Source organism: Talaromyces amestolkiae, assembly GCF_001896365.1.
Source record: "Talaromyces amestolkiae strain CIB chromosome Unknown scaffold3.1, whole genome shotgun sequence".
NCBI classification, from domain to species: domain Eukaryota; kingdom Fungi; phylum Ascomycota; class Eurotiomycetes; order Eurotiales; family Trichocomaceae; genus Talaromyces; species Talaromyces amestolkiae.
The window spans coordinates 1,119,423-1,132,709 of NW_024468039.1; the positions used below are offsets into that span (position 1 = coordinate 1,119,423).

General features: G+C 44.5%; 4 protein-coding genes across 4 annotated transcripts; 1 reads left to right on the forward strand and 3 right to left on the reverse strand.

Annotated features, from left to right (window-relative positions):
• Positions 1 to 214: 214 nt before the first annotated feature.
• BHQ10_002414 (uncharacterized protein) lies at positions 215 to 1,334 on the forward strand (the record flags this gene model as incomplete). Its single annotated transcript, XM_040874558.1, has 2 exons — positions 215 to 613; positions 672 to 1,334. The coding sequence occupies 2 exons, from the start codon at positions 215 to 217 to the stop codon at positions 1,332 to 1,334; spliced, it is 1,062 nt and encodes a 353-aa protein (XP_040730919.1).
• A 167-nt stretch (positions 1,335 to 1,501) lies between these two features.
• Positions 1,502 to 2,059, reverse strand: BHQ10_002415 (uncharacterized protein; the record flags this gene model as incomplete). The annotated part of the gene is made up of 1 exon (XM_040874559.1): positions 1,502 to 2,059. The coding sequence occupies one exon, from the start codon at positions 2,057 to 2,059 to the stop codon at positions 1,502 to 1,504; it is 558 nt and encodes a 185-aa protein (XP_040730920.1).
• A 5,348-nt stretch (positions 2,060 to 7,407) lies between these two features.
• BHQ10_002416 (uncharacterized protein) lies at positions 7,408 to 11,111 on the reverse strand (the record flags this gene model as incomplete). The annotated part of the gene is made up of 7 exons (XM_040874560.1): positions 7,408 to 7,556; positions 7,643 to 7,739; positions 7,804 to 8,157; positions 8,231 to 8,659; positions 8,724 to 8,839; positions 9,928 to 10,160; positions 10,222 to 11,111. The coding sequence occupies 7 exons, from the start codon at positions 11,109 to 11,111 to the stop codon at positions 7,408 to 7,410; spliced, it is 2,268 nt and encodes a 755-aa protein (XP_040730921.1).
• A 760-nt stretch (positions 11,112 to 11,871) lies between these two features.
• BHQ10_002417 (uncharacterized protein) lies at positions 11,872 to 12,680 on the reverse strand (the record flags this gene model as incomplete). Its single annotated transcript, XM_040874561.1, has 4 exons — positions 11,872 to 11,997; positions 12,059 to 12,157; positions 12,213 to 12,312; positions 12,364 to 12,680. 4 exons carry the CDS (start codon positions 12,678 to 12,680, stop codon positions 11,872 to 11,874), a joined length of 642 nt encoding a protein of 213 aa, XP_040730922.1.
• Positions 12,681 to 13,287: the final 607 nt, after the last annotated feature.

The following is a 13,287-nucleotide window of genomic DNA, read 5'->3' on the forward strand; positions in this document are numbered from 1 at the left end:
AAAAGAAAAGAACGAGTCGGCCTTGCAAATGCTTGTATTGATCGGAAAATATGGAGCACCAAAGCATGATGTGGGGATTACATCACTATCATCAACAATCCGGAGCAGAAAAGTATCATCTCGGTAAACATGTTTGACTCATTCTCAGTCCTCCTATGGCTATCTTCAATTCTAATTGAATGTTTGATATCCAATTGAGGCGCATATATTCAGAATGGTCGAATCATCAAAAATAAATCTAAGCTCCCTGCGGAGGATCCCTCTCTCTTACGCCAGCTGCTCCATTGGGAAAGTCACCGATTCACTCTCTCAAAGACTCGAAGCAATCACAAATGCGGGCTTCGTAGGAATTGAACTATCGTTCCCGGATATTAAGCAGTATGCAGAGCAGCTCTTGGATAAAAAAGTCGGACCCGACGATTATGATGATCTGTGCAGGGCAGCGCAAGAAATCGGGAAATTGTGTCAGCAGTTGAATCTCGAGATCATGATGCTGCAACCATTTGCGAATTTTGAGGGATGGCCGAATGGGTCTCCAGAAAGAGAGGAAGCATTTTCAAGAGCGAAAAATTGGATTAAAATAATGAAAGCCTGTGGGACGGATTTGTTACAGGTGATCTCCCCAGCAATAATTATCGATAATCGCATTCTAATTGAGCATTGAAATCTAGGTCGGGTCAACGGACAGCTCAGATGAAGATAGAATAACGACCGATCGCAACGAAATTGTACAAGACCTCCAGGAACTTGCAGATATGCTGGCTAAAGAAAATTTCCGGATGGCCTACGAGAACTGGTGTTGGTCCACACATGCGCCGACATGGAAGGCGGTATGGGAAATCGTGCAACAGGTCGACAGACCAAATGTCGGGTTATGTCTCGACACTTTCCAAACAGCGGGTAGCGAGTGGGCTGATCCTACAACAGCCTCGGGACTGATTGAAGAGGTATCCAAGACTGAACTGGAGAAGCGATGGAAAGACAGTATGGAAGAATTGGCCTCCTCGATTCCCGCAGAAAAGATCTATCTGCTACAGATATCAGATGCATATAAGCCAAATACTCCTATTGAAAGGAAGATTAAAAATGACTTGCTCCCTCGAGGACAGTGGAGTCATGACTTCCGGCCGATGCCGTATAATGGTGGATATTTACCAATCGAAGATGTAACGAAAGCGGTACTCAGGACAAGATTTAGAGGCTGGTTTTCCATGGAGATATTTGATAGTGGTCCAGACGGCACGGGAAAAGAGTACGATGTGGGCAAATTTGCAAAGAGTGCAATGGAGAATATGCAGAGGCTTTTTAAGAACGTGGCAGACGCGAGTGCCTAAATAGATAGATTCCTATACATTGAGGAAAGTCCTAATGACACAAAAGCCGGCCTTGGCGATAGTATATTTGTGAGTAGAATTGTTCAATTCTAAATGCATCTACAATAGGCAATCTACAAGTCCCAAATTTAGTAATGTGCAATTTCCAATCTCAACAAGAAGAGATCTCAGGCGTCGAATCTCTGCAACCACTCCTCAGCTTCCAAGACCTCTCCTCTCTTCTTGAAAATATTGTTCAACAGTGTATTATGAAGATCCTCATTACCATCCGCACAGAGATCCTTCAGGATAACAAGTTTGAAATCCTTATCCGCCGCTTCACAAACGGTCGAAAGAACCACACCTCCAGTGCTGATMCCCGCCAACACCAATGTCTCAACACCCAGGCCTTTCAGGACAAGATCCAAGCCACTGCCGGTAAATGCACTAACACGCTTCTTCTCAATGAGAATGTCGCCCTCTTTGGGGGCGATAGCCGGATCAATTTGAGTCTCGGGGGAGCCGCTTATGTACAAATTGTTCTGCTTAGCAGCGCTGAAGGTGGCATTTGAAGCTGAAATCTCGGGATGACCGGGGCGAAAGGCGACTGTGACGTAGATGACCTTGACATGAGGACGTGCAGTATCGATTGTTTTTGCGAGGCGCTGGAGATGGTCTGTGGGCAACGGCAAGCGAGAGATAATGCCGGCCTGGTAGTCCATCACGAGGAGGGCTGTTTTACTCATTTTGACGGTTGGACCGATCGGAGGAGAATGGCTTGGATAATACAAGGAAATTTTGATAATCAATTACATTCTGATTGCCCACCAGGGACATTGAACTTCAGTCGCAATTTATGGCTTCAAACTGTGACCTGAACCGGGATGGAGATTGCCGGTACCGGACACGCTGGATTTAAGAGTTTAAGGACAAGAAGCCCACTCATACGCCAACTCCTAGCGAGAGAAGAAGGTAAGAAGAAAATAATGAGGAATGACATCTTTATTGTCATGCTATTGGATCATGGCTGTGATGAACCTCCCGGTTCACGTTGAAAGAAGCTAGGTATCTCTCATCTGTTTGTCGCATACCTAGGTCTATCTAGGTACCTAAACCAATGTCAAAAGTATCCCTGTGATTTTCGAGGGGTTTTTTCGAGCAGTAGTTTATGGCCAAAAATGCCAATCCCAGAAGGTAAGGTATTTCAAAGGTACAGACAGTATCGCTTTCTTGGTTGGTCAGGGCTGCAAGTCTCTGCTATTTCTCTTGGGAGTTGGCTTGAATATCAAGGACATGTTGAGATTGGTACGATTTAATGCCCGTATATATCTATATTTTTGATTCCATAGATTACTCCAGATAATACGCCTGCTTAAACGAAAGCAGCATATAACGTGGGCATCGAACTCTTCGACTGGGCTGAATGCTATTTCATCTGAGCGCATCGTGGACCAGACTACCAAGAAATTTAGTTGAGAATGAAATGACATTGTAGTAGCTACTAAGTTGCAGTCAGCTTATTTACCAAATCAAGGATCTTGAGCTAGATATCATCGACCAGGTTCTCCGCGGCAAGGTCTTGGTCGAAAACCCGGTGAATAATCGTGGTTTATCGCTCAAAAAATTATCGAAAGACTCAATAGTTCACTCAAAAGTCGAGATCTAGAGTACGTCGATAGTTGTTGCTCGTCAACCGGATAGAATTGTTTCCACGAAAACATCCTCCATGCTTTTAATTATGTCATCAATGCAGGGAAGGCGTTCTACAGGAGTACCTAAGAATGAAATGCCGAAGAAATCGCAATGGCACGGCGGTACGCATATATACTCGGATTAACTAATTGGTCTAGTGATGGAACAGCCACAGTACGACTTGCTTATATGGAATAAGGTTGAGAAAGAGTTTGCTCATTTGTATGAAGAAGTAGGACTCGTTCTTACTGTTGTTGATCCTGTGAAGGTTGGCATGGTGACAGGGAATTATTGCCATAGGATTTTAGGGAACCCCCTTTGGTGAGCAGTATACATACATCTTTTGAGCGCATGAGAAACAGAATTGGTGGCAAGGAATGGGATGCCAACAAGGCTGTCGTATCAAAGCTCAAGACAGTTATAAGTTCGACTTGTCCCAGGCAAGCAAGACTTTGGCTTGGGTGTTAGCTAACACGAAAGTGAAATCGACCATTACGGGCGCTAGCCACCCAGATCAAATTTATGAAAGTGTGAGGTCGTCGGGCGTGTTTCAGAAATTAAGTCCGCAGTTAATGGCAGGAATTGACGGCACGTTGGGCAACAAGTATCCTGTCATCAAGAGAAGACAAGTTATGCCATAGAGAGATGGTGATGTCGCTTTATGCTATATGATTCATATCCTGTTAATCGATTTAGGTATGCTGTTTAGACAGACGCTCGTTAACAGACGAAACGACTCGTGAAGTTTGTTCGCGAGTCATCTTGGTGGGCACTAAAATGCTAGGTTGAGATCTAAATCAACACTCAAAGTGATACACATGTACTCCATCAATGCAATGCAATGACGAGATAATTTAACCCCACAAAAAATTTCCACACCTTTAATCCTTCCTGGCCTCTTTCCCAGGCGATGGAGTCCCAAACATTATGCACAGCGGCCCGAGTACGGGCCGTGCCTAGCCCAAAACCATAAAGTAACAATTGGTTGATGTTATGTACATGTAAGCACATGTATAGCTCTCGCAGAAGTGTGAAGTGATGTAGGTCAGGTTGCATTGTTCTCCGTCTAGTCTAGCCTATGGGAGTCACCGACTGATGTGACGAGACTAGACGGGTGAAAAGGGTGCCTATTGGCTTTTTAATGCCTCGGCTAATATTGGTAAGAAATCGCAGTCTTCTCTATTCCTCTCTTTTAAACTTTGTCATCTACTTGTATTTCATCTTTGTGAAAGAGAAGAGCTGAAGAAGGGATCATCAAGTAAGGGCGATGAGGATACACTCAAAGCCTCAATGACAATCAATGGACGAGTTTCGACGTTTGAGTGCTCAAATGATAAGAGCAATGTGTCTGCATACAATGTCAGTGGGTTGCACTTGGGAAGAAACTCGAAATCTTGACCATTTAGCCCTATGTCGAGGAGTTGTTAAAGAATGGATTGAAATAATGAATGCCAGATGATGGGCAAAGGTAGGTTCATCTCACGTGTCAACCATTGAATCCTTGCAGCGTAATCCTGCTAAAGTGACCTGCAGCTAGTCCAATGAATTGACCTACCGAGATGCAGCAAAACTCGACAGCATTCATGAGCATCCATGATCTCTTCTAAATCGCTTGTACTGGTACTAAAAATATTCATATAATCTCAGCAAATCAACTTTTCTGATATTTCTATCAATATTAATAATCAAAACCCAAAAGCAAACCCGAAATTCTTTTGTATCAGCTCATTACCACGATTTTGAAGTGGCCTGAATATCCCAGCGAAACCCAACGAGAAAGAAAGATAATGGGGACTGTATTCTGCTTCGAAGGCTTCCACCTATTATTCACGGCTATGCGCCTATCTCACTCACAACTGTCCCGTACAACACTCAGAAACAGTATCGGGCGACTGGCAACTTTTCAATTTCAAGTGGATTCATCGTCAGCGATTCAGGCGATCGAATCTGGGGCAAGGTACGCCGTGATTGTATGGACCCACATCCGCAACGTCCCTGGACAACTTATATAGGTACCTCCTAACTTGACGTCAACACAATGACCTATTTGAGGTTTTGTTTCTTGGGAAAGCAATTCTCACATCTTTAAGGATAGGGATCTGGTCTGGACGCAGTTTTCTACTTTGAGTTCGCTGGGCCGATGTTGGCGGTATGGGCGTCGTTGGAGAGGATGGTGGCTGTTCTGTAGGCGATACACAATCTTTCATCAGCAAATGGATTGAACAAATCGGTGCATTGAATGAAACTTACCTCCCTCGATAGGTCTGCTCTCGCCCGGGGAAACAGACGTGGGTAACGTCTCACTTCCGGTCGGCGTCTTGAATAACGACTTACAAAGGTCTGCGAAGGACACCATGGTCGAAAGTGGAAGGAATCAAATATTCAGGCTCCAAGAGACCTTGAACAAAGGAGGGTGACCAAGAAGAAAATAATCTTTACCAAGGGTAAATCTTCAGCTTTAGAATGACTGAACGAGTTCGACCTCGACGCGTCGCTTCTGGGTTTAGCTTTGCAAGCGAACCTCGCGAAATTGCGAATTCAATCTTTGGACTGTGTAAAAGATTGAATACTGGCACAATTTTGTTCAAGAAAACCTGGTCGATCGGGTATGTGACTCAATAATCATTATTGAGTAAGGTCCAAGCGAGCAAGCAAAGATCTTACTAGGGATTCATTAGCGAGGGAGTCCACAATCACCGACCACCCTGTCACCCCAGCCTTGTTGATAATGGCATTTACTATCAAAATCAGGGAAAAAAAGAGCCAGACATTTGTTGTGTGCGTCGGAAATTTAGTGTGAAATTACGCGACACACCCCTGGGGCACAGGCGCTGAGTATTTTTATCTGCTCCAGCGACGGAATCATCATAATGGACTCACTGTTTTCAAATCCAAAACCCGACACACTAGTGCTTAGTTTGTTTATTCTTGGGTCTTCAGCGACGGAGCCTCAATTTTAATGTGGAACCATATCTTGTTATGGACAAATGTACTAACTAGTACGTGAATTACCCACAGCAGTACGATGACTACTCTCCGTACGGAATACTTCGTGTGGCTCACATTTGAGGGCGTACCATCCCATACAGAGTTAGATACGGACTATACGGAGGTAAGCGCGGAGACAAAGACGTCGATATTCCTATCTGGGGTTTGTTGAACCGTGCTGATCCATCTCAAAGTAGTTTGGCCGCGACCAAGAAGCCACCACCACCAATCACCGCGTCTCAGAACGACGTTATCCACAATCGCTTGAAGACCAGAGAACTAAGTCATGATTTTAGGAATCAAACTGTACCGTATCGACAGCTGTTGGGACTACAGATTGAACCTCAGTCTTTGGAGCACTATAGCCAGAAAGACGATCGCCATGTGTTGCTAAGGCCATGTCTGAGCGGTTTTGTCCCAGGGATCGACGGTTTAACTTACGAACTTGCGGAGACAGGGCTTCGCGGAGGCTGGGAGCCAGTTCCCCGGCCACTAGAAGCCTCGCTTAAACGCTTGGTGCATTCCAAATCCTGGACTCTGGTACCTTAATTATCGGTGCTGACCCGGCTCCTTAGTACCCACGAGAGATGGATGGATTACTTTAAAGGTATGAACAATAATTATCAACTTGATGCATGATTTTCGGTGTGTGACACGTTAAAAAGACTACAGGATGTTGAGAATCATGTTTCATTGCTTCTATTCTCGTTTTCTCAATCGGTGTAGCATACATCTTGGGGGCACTGCAACATGCTCATTGACGAACGTTAATATTGATGAATTAAGTGACCAGCGGGGCGCAAACCCCCCAAACATGGATCATCCTAGCAGTGGACCACTGGATCCTACATTTGCCATAAGCTCTAACAGCGACTAGCACTGGACCTAGGTACTATGTACATACTATGTACGTACTATGAGTAGTACGTAGGTACAACAATTAGCGTGCCCGAGCTCCATAGCAATGGATATCTTAGCGGTACACACGTGGAGCTCAAAAGAGCTTATCTCAACAAGGAGGACGTGCTAATTACGGCGTGACAGACTTCGCAGCAGAGCTGCTAATTGGCTTACCCAATCGCGAAGCGAATCCTCCGCAGAAGGGTCTGAGAAATTTATCAATTTAAAATCACTAAATTACTAATAAATGGTGACATGAAGTTCTCGGACGCTCTTTGCTGCGCTCGAGCCAATCCAGAACGGGTACTTAACTTAATTGGCAGAATCTAGCTTACATAATCCGCGAAGAGCAGCTGAGCTTGCTGAGATAAAAAAGAGCCTGGAACGTCTACGAGTAAGACAAGCTTGGAAAACTGATCCGCCGGCCACAAATCACCTGTTTGGTAGAGCTTCGAGCCAAAACTTCCATATAAGCATACCATCAACACTCCTTAGATTAAAGCTCAAAGGAAGACTAAGTGAGATTCAAATTTCCTGTTCCATTTTGTCCAATCTCTCCACCGCCCCAGATAGTATAGCTGTCGTTATTCAAGAAGGAGCCTTTCCCTGGGTAGGACCAAATCAAGTCTCCCCAGCTCGGATGATCGTCAATATTGGTCGTTCCTACCACCAAAAGTGTTGTCAGTCCCCGCAGCTCAATATTTGTGAACGGGTAGAAAATCATCATGCCGAAAAAACAGCAAACTCACCTATACGTTCGCCGCCAATCGAGTCTATAGCTTTCTTGATTTTTGTCAGCCAAGGCGCGGTGACACCACGCTTGACGACATATTGATAGTAAAGGATCTGCATCATTGGTAAGTAAGTGACCACAAATTATTTGCAGAATTGCATATCATCCAGTACTTACATCCCAAACTGATGGACTGCTCTGGTACCCTCGACCCATAGGAGAAGGGCCCGACCACGGTCCATTTACAAGTATCGCTTCGCAGCGGTAAAACTTCTCGTCGTATGGGACATCATATCCGAGATTGTACTGAGCAGCGTATTCTGCTGCTTTGAGTAACATATTATTATCAAATGAATACAAGTCTGTACCCTGGGATTGGACAACCCTGGCTGCCTCAGCAGTCCATCCAAGGCCCCCCTGAGAATGCTGCTGGTCTCGCCCTGTTTCGGCGCTCTGACCTGTCGCGGGGTCAAAGTTCCCATAAATACCCGCGCAAAGATCATTTTGCCAGGCGTGAAGGGCGTAGTTGTACTGGAAAGAGTTAATTTGGGACATTTTTAATCTCTTCGTCAATCTAAGCTGCAACCAACGGAGGTTCACTTACCATCTGCACGTCATCAAGGTATACACCAAACGATAGCAATCCTTTGATACTCACCATTCCATAGTTGGCCTGGCCAATAACGACAGACTGTCTGGCAAACAACCAGTATAGCTGGTTGGAAAAGCCAGATGTTCCAATGGCCGCGGCACCTTTCTCGGTCCAATTGCCTTCCCATCGCATAATCTCACCCGCATTGGCAAAAAAGTCACCCTCAAGTCCCACCAAAAGGGAAGTGTCAGTTCCAATAATGTTAGTCAAGTTGGAGCCCCAGGAATCAAGAATCGTCGTCGCCCGATCCCAATGACCTTGCTCCTTAGTGATGTACCACATCAAAGCGTTCTGGTAGGCTGCCCGGACGTCCTGGCTAAAACTCGTGTAGTTACTGCAAGAACCCCTGCAGAGAACACTGTACGGCCCTTTCATGGTGTACTACCGAACCCAACTTAGCATTTTTGAGAGTGAAAGTGTATTGGTGTTTCGTCAAAGAACTCACATTAGCCTGGGAATATGAGTTAATGCTGAAGTTGGCATAAGCCGATTTCCATGGCTCCTCATTGTTCAACACCCCATTTCTAATCCTCTCAAGATCATCGTGCGTGTGCCATAGACCTGGGTGTATGAAGTCACCAACACGTGTTTTCATTCCTGGTGTTCTGGGAACGGTATTGATGGGGCCGTTCAAAATGGGCAATCCATTCAGACCCCCCGTTGCTAATGCACCTTGGATGAAGATACATATGCAAAACAATACTGAAAGAGGACTTAGTCCACTTTTTCTGGTGATAATCATTACTGGTGGGGCGCATAAGAAGAAGAAGATGATGATGATATCAAGCGTAGGACAAATTTGTGACAAATATTTGACAACCGTGAGAGCTTATGTTGTGTCAATTTGCTGGGGATGCCTACTATATAATATACTATATCAACATGCATAAATAAGGACTAGTTGAGAATGTGAGATCAATCAATGTTCAAGGTGAACCTAACTTCATTTTTCAAAAGCTTAATTTCCCCGCCCGGCATGATGCTTCCTATGATACCCCTGGTTCCCCCACGCTTGGTTTACCACTGGCGAACCCTTCATGTGCTAATATCAATTGATCCGAGATGCAAAGTTGGAAGATAAATCAAGGAGCGACTACTCTGTATTCTGATCTCGATCCCCGGAGGCACCTCCGGAGCTTAGGGCGACAAAATAGTGCGCATTAATTGCCTCTGAACAAGAGAGTCCTGCATCCAGAAGCCGTGAGGTTTCAAAAAAGTTTAGTAATCGTTTGATTTCCTCTACGTACTCCTATTACCTTAGGGCATGAAGCCTAAAGAACGGCCACCCTCCGAGAATTCACCCGCATCCCGGAATCTGAATCCACAAGAAATGACACACACAAAACGTCGCATTTTGCATTTCGCATAACTTTATGTGTCACAATATTTCAAAGAAGGTATCTGTTCAAGATTCTGTCGTGGCAAGTCAAACACTTAAATGGGCATGAAGGTCGAGACATAGTATTGCGAAGAGATTTTGACACAACAAAGATGTCACCATCTCCGTAAAAACGAGAAATGCTTATCAGTTGCTCGAACCACATTGAAAATTTTTCTGCGGAACCGCACACAAGTTCATGCTGTCAGTCTGAATAACAGAGTGCCGAATCCAAGACCATCGAAACCACCGCTATTAGTACCATAGTTACCTCCGCCACCCTCAACGCCTGCTGAGATGTTGCTGTTAACGTAGTCACGATACCTTCCAGTCCACGACGCATTGAGCTTCTTAAGGTCATTGTAATGAGCGTATAAGAGCTCAAATCCCGGACGGACATCTCCACGGGCGCTGTCAGAGATCACAGATTGTGTACCTTCGTAGCTAACATATGTGGTATATGGAACATCATACCCAACATTATACTTGGAGACATACTCTGACCTATAAATTAGTTAGCTGAATGGTTCAGAACTACGTTATTTGATAGGCCACTACTAAGTACCCTTTTAGAAAAGCATTGCCAACGGCAGCGAAGAGGTCAGTGCCTTGATTGTAAGCTTGCTGAGCTAGAACGCCCGCGAGCGTAAAATCCAGAGTAGCATGGCCCTGGTCACGGCCGGCCTCTTGGCCTTGAGACAGAATTTTTGACGACCCAGATTCGGTAAAGTTGGCAATGATGAAGTTTGTTTTATTTCCAACTGCGCCGTGGCCCCATCCGTTATAGAAATAGTCCAAGACCCAATCATATTTTGTCGCGTTGTCATTTAGGATACCAATGGAAAGCATGGAGGCCATATTGCACAAATCCCAATTGGCATAAGGGATGTTCGCGGAACCATTGTGTGTGAGAAGGAAGTACTCGTTCTGGGCTGCGAAGACGTCTTCCATCATATGTTGGAAGGTCGCGAAATCGGTCGAGGACCATCCAGAATAGTCTCGCATAATTTCGGCGGCATTAGCAAGCTGGTAACCATATAGACCAGTTGCAAGCCACTGATCTGGGTTACCTGAAATGAGTTTCAATGTTGTACCCCAGGAGTTGAGAAGGTTCACGGCAGCATCGGCGTATGTGGCGTCTCCGGAAATTCGCCAGCGAATGGCAAGCTGATACATAGCAGCAGCGTCATCATAGAGTAAAGCGTAGTTCTGAGCATGAATGCCGTCGTCGCCTCGGTAGATTGTTGCAACAGCGTGTGATGTGTAGGTACTTTGAGCATATGAGCTGTTCAGTAGGAGCTCCCACCCGGTATACCAGGGCGTTGATTTCGCAGCTACATAGTTCTTGATACGTGTAAAATCAGCAGCAGTGTGCATGGCACCAGGATGAACGAACGCAGCCTGTATGAATGGCACGAAGGCCGAGAAAAGCAACAAGAAAGATTTGGATATCATGATTGGCTATCAGAAAAGGATTCAGTACGCAAAGAATCAGTAGGACTTCCTTATGGAAACGGTATATTTCACAATCCATAATAACCTTCAGAGTGTTCGAGGATCATTTTATAACAAATCCAAAAGTGTAATCATGTGACATGAAACATCGTTCTGCTCCTTCCCCACGCCCCTCTGTCTACTTCATTTGCATCCTTCAATTTTCTCCTGAGACTTGTCCGGCCAAGTTCAATATCTCAAGAATTATCAGTCAGATGCTCTATATCCCGGAATGTCGCTGGGGGATCTCCGTGTGGCGGATAAATTGATTGTATGCTGCACCCCATGATTTGTACCCCATATTCGATGCGGGAATGTTACACGTAGGCACATGCCTAACGTCATTGAAAAAAGTTTGGTCCTGATTTCATTCAATAGTCTACTACTGCAACTCTACATTATCTTTTCCATGATTCTAAGAGGTGAAATGTATCGCGGGGGCCAAATGAGCATGTTAAGGGTAAGCTTAGTAGAAACCGGATTGGGACGATAGAAACGCAGGCTAGAAGTAGCCTTTTCTACTAAGTCGAGATTGCAATGATATTGTTCCTTGTATCGACCGTTCAAAGGTTGTCAAGAAATCGATGCCGCCTAGGTATTTGATCGCATCATTTGATAAACAATCTTAGTTATGCAAGATTCATGTTTGTATTATAGACCCTAAGTACCCACAGACTACTTTACTATATAATGCTAAAGAATATTGATTTGCTTCTTTAATTTAGCAGTATGCAAGAGCCGCGTTTGAGCAACTTCCAGGAATGAAGGCCTGGGAGATTTTAGGAAGCTCAGCTTCGAATATTTGTGCCGAGGGATCCAAAATTCGATCTATGATGTGAACAACACCCTATGTATGATGAGAATTACATTCTACCCAACCAAGAGATTTTTGAGGGATAAAATCTCACATTTGTAACCGATATGTCCTTTTCCACGATATTGGCAACTTGATTTAGCACAACAGTTCCATTCTCGGCCTGTGTGCCGACATATAGATAGGTAGCAGTCTACACCAGAAGTCAATATCGCGACCTCTTCAAAACTCGATAATCACCAACTCACCTGAATTCTTTGATAGGTGCTGTTAAACACAGTAGAGGCAAGCTTAGTATTTGGCACATAATGATGCAATATAGTGTTGCCCAGCTGCCATTTGCCTTTTCTGTTTCAGGAAGTAAGTTAATGAAGTCAGGATTCTGAATATTTCTCTTACGGAGTTGCTTGAAATGTGTTGAAATACTCTCCTGTATGGCTCATAAATGCGTCGTTGTTGGGTGCAAAGAAGGTAAATGACCAGTTAGGAGTCGTGTTGAAAGCTTCTAAAAAGCCTCCCACTTCCCCGATGTTTTTAGCCAAGGTGCTAAGGTCAGGTCGACCAGCAATGAATTCCATTAAAGTGGTGACATTTGCTGAAGCTGCAGGTACAAAGCCGGTAATTTCACGGTAGACAAGAGGATCATTGGTAGCCTGAACGACATTACTCAATAATATCAACCAGGAAATGCGAAGTAGTGAGTTTGTAGCTTTCATTTTGCTTGCTTTGGTTGGAGTTCGAACAGCAATGGATTTTGGAAATTTGATATGAACTTGGGGAGTTACACCAACAAGAATGCCTTACTTGAACATATGCTTTCAAAGTCAGGATTACTTTAAGGTACAGTTCATGCCTCGCACTACATTCGACTTATTTCAACGTTACCTACGGGGTACTTGATTTTACAATCTCGGCACAGCCTGTGAACTGCACAGATGCGGCCGAATAACCTTCTGACGCGTCTCTAACGGATCGACATAGGAAATCCTCCAGTCCGCAAATTGCTCCGTGGTGCTTCCGGTCACTTCCCCGGTAAAGCTCACTTAAAACTTTTAATCGTACTGTGCCCGATCATCGGCGCTGAAAGCCCCCAGAAGTTCTAATTCGAATTTTACATCTTACAATTAGCTAGMAAGCCGATAAGCGGCTATGACGATTTGAATATTTTCTTACGATAACCCGTTCGAGGCATTGTGACTCACATTTTCTTTCATTTAGCAAGCAAGAAGAATACACTACTATCTGTGTCCATGCGAAAAGGAAATCTGACAAATGTAAAATATCGAAAATTTTGATTCAGCAATGAGGTTTACGGTTCTCCTC